This window comes from Acipenser ruthenus, chromosome 11 (assembly GCF_902713425.1).
Source record: "Acipenser ruthenus chromosome 11, fAciRut3.2 maternal haplotype, whole genome shotgun sequence".
Taxonomy (NCBI): Eukaryota; Metazoa; Chordata; class Actinopteri; order Acipenseriformes; family Acipenseridae; genus Acipenser; species Acipenser ruthenus.
Window position 1 is genome coordinate 38,040,323 of NC_081199.1, and position 6,000 is coordinate 38,046,322.

The window sequence follows — 6,000 nt, forward strand, 5'->3', positions numbered from 1 at the left end:
ATTAAATTACATTAAAACAATTGTCAGAAGGCATGAGCCATTAAAAAGGATTTAATTAAATTACATTTCACCTTGATTGTTTAAAATGCTAGTTTTCTTGTTAACAGAAAGCAGATTGGTCCATTATCAACTCCTTAATGTAAATGCTATTTAATTACAATAATTAAAATAGTTTACAGACAGACAATAACATTCCTTAATTTTGCTATTGGCGCCTCATAGTTTACCACTATTATAAAATCAACTGCGTATTTCACATGATTGATACTTTCTAAAACATGAGCACTTCATGTAAATACTGCAAAAAGCAGGAGGTTCCCACTTCATTTGCAGCAATCAAACAAATGTTTGTTATGGACAATAATTAAGATTTGGATAATTCTCCAGGATAGTGAAATCTGCAAACACTTCTATACTCTTGTCATCACCCATACATCACACATTAAACTGATATTGTATCACTGCAGATAAACAAAACACACAACCAAATAAAGCTAATAATTTGAGCTATATGCAATAGAAGATAAGAATGTGCTACTCGAAGATAGACATACAGGGCTGGCATAAAGCACCCTGAAGTATGTATATATCCATGCATTCTGTGGCTTATTTGAGTGCTCTTTTTTTTGCTACTGGCAAAGAACAAGTCATGGAGAACACAAAGATGCAATAAAAAAAATTAAAAAAAAACGTTGAAGCCCACATTATATGATTATCTACGAGTGTGAACATCTCCGGGATGCTGAATTAAATCAAAACACAAATCTTTACATATTCATCATGTGCCTTTTCTATTGCATCAAATGTGTCCCATGTTGATTGTTCTGCACCGGTACCAAAATTCAACACTCTAGGTCGGCTAGATAAGCCTCTTCATGCAGACTGACTAAGCCATCCATGTATATAAAACTAACATTTCTGTCATGAAACACTATACAGTGCTCCCTCATCATTTTAACGGTCTGACTTGCACGTCAAAATATTGATATTAAAAACACAGAAATAGTGGAGTAATGTATTGTACATAATATAGTACAATGTACTGTCAACATGGCCTAACTGAATTAACTATTTGTAAATTATCAAATCCTGTGATGAGGGATCACTGCATTTAAAATTTAGGAATCTTGCCTAGATTTCCCCCCAAACCAAGATTATATGTGCAAATTACAGAGATTTTTAAAAAATATTTTGATTTAAAAATGTTTACAAAGCAGTGTATGTTATTTTCAATAAGTTACATTTTTGAAAGTTTCATAAGACATGAGCCATAAAAAGAAATTTAATTAAAAAGAACACCTTGATTGTTTAAAATGCTAATTTTCTTGTTAACAGAAAGTAGATCGGTCCATTATCAACTCCTTCTTAATGTAAATGCTATTTAATTACAATACTTAAATATCAGTTATCTAAAGTGTTAGAGAATTTCATGTTTTGCAGAATTGTTCTTCAAGCCAAAAAAGCCATTTAAATATGATTTCACTACATATGGACTCACCTTGATGAACAACATAAAATATCTCAAAAGGTACTAGGTCTGAAATCTGGTTTACACAGCAAAAACTTGAGTTTTACATCACTGCTCCAGTTCCAGTAAAATTCAGCATTCTGCGATATCTAACGAATGAGGTTGGCAAACAAAGATTCTACCAACAATACAGTATATGTGGAAAAAAAACAAACACAAAAAAGTTCATTATGAGATATAGGTTTTACAAAACAGATTGAGGGAGAGGAGGGACATTTCTCAGTTGTTAAAACCAGAAAGTAAGCTGGAGCTATAGACACACAATGAGCTGTGTCGCTTGAATCTGCTACTAGAAAACTGGGGAGCTGAAATATTACAATTCTCTTATAGCACAAGACCAGGCCCTAATTTCTTGCATAGAAATAAATTCATTCGTTCATTTTACTAATTAAAAGGAATCCTTTACTAGACAGTCATCTATCCTCCTAGAGAAAATGAATTACTATCAATCATTTAACGTGAAGTATAACAAAATAAACTATAAAAATAAAGTATTGGTACATACATATTGAACTCTAAGTTTATAAAAATGCTATAAAGATTATAAAACTAGGCTCAAGTCATTCTAAAAATAAATATATTTTTACAAAAAAAAAAAAATTTGTTAATCAAGCAATTACCTCTCACTAGCTGGGAACATTTCACAACATCAGTATGTGGATGCTCAATTGTTATTTCAAAACCTGTAAAACAAATAATGCAACACTTAAACCAAATGGTGAAACCTTAACATTTTATTGACTTCCCAAGGTGTCGCATACTCAGTCTTAAATCAGTACAGTGATCCCGGCCACTATATTTTATTTCTCTTGGATGAACCAAGGGGGTGGGGGTGATATTACAGCATTTAAATACTGTGGAAAATAGATAATGAAAAATAGACTAATGTGGACACACTTTGTTTTGTACAAACCGATGAGTAAATACTGTGTTAAAAATGACCAAAATCTCAAAGCAGCTTGAGGAACTTGCATTTAGTCCAAAAACACACAGTAGGTCTCAGAACATGATGTACTGTGTTGATTCACTTAACTAAGTAGCTTAAAGAAAGGTAAAATATGATTTATAATTATGGTTTTGTGGTGTCAGTCAACTAGTTATTCCAATTCCCAGACATTAGTGACACAATCTTGAAAAAAAAAAAAAAAATGACCAAATACCAATACAAGTTTTCCTTTTAATGGATTGTAAGAGCATTCTTAACACAAAACATATGGATGTGAGTTTAACCACACAAAAACACCAAAATAAAGTCAGCTTCCGTGTACATGCATCATTACTTTAAATCCGAACAGGTGCTGTAACTGCAAATGAAAAAATTCAGCTTTCAAGCTGCTGCTGTGGGGAAAATGTTACCATAGCTGCCAGTTTCAATGGATAGCCTTTACTTACCTAATGTCTGGAGCACTATGGTTTCAAGTATCACCAGCTCTTGAGCTTGCTGGAGGTATGCCTAGACAGTCAAGTTTAACAGACAAATTATTACTAACCTACTCATAACGGGTCTCCTCATTGTATTCTTTCATCTTTTCGACCCTGAAAATGTACATTTTGATGACATTTGTATAGTTTCTTTTTTGGTGTGACCGACTCCATTTACAGCGGTCAGCATCATGTCCAAGGGAGGGGGTGAAGGACCACCTCTAAGTCATTTACATTACAGCAAGTGAGGCTGTACAAAAATCAAAACCTTATTTTCATTCCATTAATATTCCTTTGATCCTTCTTGTTTTAGAAGAGAGCACATGACAAGCACAAAAAATGACAACCAACAAAATAGTTGAAAAATAAATCTGCCAAACTCACATTACTCTTTGTATCTAGCTGTGGCTCTTGAGGATTTAGGCAGGCATGCGCTACTTTGATGACATGCTCAAGTTTCCGTGGCTGCTCCTCTACCTTTGCAGCCAAGAATAATGTAGTTGGAGAAATAATCTGCAATAAGAAAATTCAAAGCATCTTAACAGATTTGATTCTCTTCTAGTTATGCGTTGAAATTTTGCAAGCAACCTGAATAGAAATTAACAATGTGCGATTGCAAATGTACTTCAAACTAAAGCAGAAAGGTAAACAAAAATATGAAACCATTCTTAACATTCACACGTATTTTTCAGGTTCTGAGACATTACAGCTTTTATACAAAAACCCATCTTGAATCAAAGGGAGGCTTTTGCAAATCACAAGGCAGACTTAAGCCTTTTTTTGTGTGCGAGGTGAAATCAAGAGAAGTTTGAATAATCTGTTTTCCTACTATATTAATAAATAATTGTTCCTAATGAATATACTGACTTTAGTAATATGCTCATATTATGTGCACTGAGCTGGTACTTTTTGGGGGTATACTGTCAGAAAATTACATCTAGTAGAGAAAGAATAATGATCTTCTACTGCATAAGCAACAGTATTCATAAATATCCACATATTCTTATATTGATTGTATTCCCATACAAATTGAATTATCCCTGGCTTATTACTATTATATAACAATATATTACGTAAAGTCTATATAAGGTTAATCTAGAAAATGTTTTTTTTGGAATGGAATACTCTCCCTTATTCAACCACCCAACTACACAAACACACACACACACACACACAGGCACAAAATTACAAAAACTTCAGAAAACAGATACTTACGTTTCTGTGAAACTTGGTGAACGAATGGTACATATAAAACCTGTGCATGTAAACAATTGCAGTGTTTATTGTTAATTGAGATCTGAAAAAAATAATGGTTAAGGAAAATAACAGAAATGTCAAGTTACAGACTGAAGCCCTGTTGATTTTGTAGATGATCATTTATGTTATCAAACATTTGGCCAGCAAAAAGGCTGCTATTGACATATTTTGGTTTTGATTGACCTGGGTCCTGGGTCTTTCTTAGCTAACCCACTAAAAAGTATAACGCCACCAGACAACCAAACCCCGTGAGGGTGGTTATTGTGATTTTTATTTTGAGCACGACTTCGGTCTTTTTGAAACCAAACACGCAATACCGCTGCCAGGATTACAATCAGTAAATGAAAATGAAACCTGCTCAAAACATACTGCAGCACAGCACCCCACCCCCACAGCAGAAATTAGACCGAGCAGTGGTATTTTTTACAAAGCCGCCAGCGACAATGTAAGTCTGTTATTTCCGACCCCAAAAATCGACCTATTATATGCCTTAGAAAACAAACATCTGTTTTGACCAAAACGTAGCACGAAAAAAGACCACCAGCGTTTATACTTCACAGCTTAGGCCTGTTCTGATCCAGCCAATATCCCCCGCCCCTGTACACTGCGTTTTAAATTGATATCGTGCAAAACGTTTACGTCAATGATGGATCAAGCAAAGAATAGCTTAACTTTAACAGGTCAAAAAATAAAACAAATATGTGTGCGTTTTGGAATAAATAAAGAAAATAGGTTTAAATGTACCCACCCAAACAGAAAAAGAATAAGAGGGGCCTACTGAGGCATCAAGCCAGCCACAGCAGGCCACTCTTTCTTCTACGACTCCGACACATTTCATTTGTAAGCAAGGATACACGTTGAGTCTCTGCCCCATATCTTGGATAAGGTTAGCCGCTTGTTGCCGGTACGAAAGCTCTTTGTCCGGCTCGACTCCACTGCGACGGGACGGCGTGGTTTCGAGCTGCTCCCGGGTAAAGAACCATCTCGATGAGGATCCCCGGCACGCCGCCATCGCGCTCCAGCACTCAACATGGATCGAGGAACGGGCACGCAAGTACGCAGACACCTACGCTGGAGAACACGGAACTCTTGCGTCACAGCCACCAGAGCTTCCCTGGTCGCTTGCGTACAAAAACGTCGTCTTGAAGAACTAGTGGACTTTGAGAGTGTATTAGATTTGAATACATTGCATTCTCAGTATACAGAGAACAATTAACACTATTGCCTTTGTACTAAAACAAAGAAGAAGGCTCATAGCTAATGAATTTGCATTAACTTGTACTAGACTCGGAAACAAACACACGACCGACCGTGGTATATATAGAATATATTTTAGCCTACCGCGGTAATAACTACCATTGTATTAAATACTTAAATCCTCTAAGTTTATAAAAAAAAAAAAAAAAAAAAAATAATAATAATAATAATAATAATAATAATAATTAAATACCTACCAACTTTGAATTTTTTGGCACAAGTCAGTTTAGCAAGTCTTGGGTTAATACAATAATGTAAAGTGGATGTTTTGTGATTATGTTTTGAATTTGTGGTTAAAATGCTGCATAACTGAATTTTTTATGTTGTAATATATGAAAGTTTGTCCTACCTATGATGACTTTTCATGTAACAAAAGTTATTTTTATTGAAGGGCCTGACTGTCCTTTAACATCTGACTGCCTTCAAATTGACACTGAACAATAACCAAATCTTTTGTTTCATTTGGTGAAGGTCTCTATGTCATTCTAAGTAACCCACCTGTTAACGAGTGCTACTGAAAAAGCATTACGCTGAAG

At 34.9% G+C, this 6,000-nt stretch overlaps 1 protein-coding gene across 5 annotated transcripts in view; it reads right to left on the bottom strand.

Annotated features, from left to right (window-relative positions):
• Positions 1-5,406, bottom strand: part of LOC117426599 (cyclin-T2-like) — a 24,857-nt gene extending 19,451 nt beyond the window's left edge. The window contains exons 1-5 of one of the 5 annotated variants that reach the window (XR_004548143.3): positions 5,062-5,406; positions 4,166-4,247; positions 3,335-3,463; positions 2,921-2,981; positions 2,149-2,211 (exon numbers count right to left, since the gene is read on the bottom strand). Coding sequence is in view for 3 of the 5 variants with exons in the window: in XM_059033870.1 (XP_058889853.1) it covers positions 2,149-2,211; positions 2,921-2,981; positions 3,335-3,463; positions 4,166-4,247; positions 5,062-5,219 (493 nt within the window). In the remaining 2 variants the exon portion in view is untranslated. Of the gene's footprint in view, positions 1-1,498; positions 1,633-2,148; positions 2,212-2,920; positions 2,982-3,334; positions 3,464-4,165; positions 4,248-5,061 lie in introns of those variants that run through there. The other 4 variants (XM_059033870.1, XM_034044341.3, XM_034044342.3 and 1 more) reach the window with 4 other exon arrangements.
• Positions 5,407-6,000: the final 594 nt, after the last annotated feature.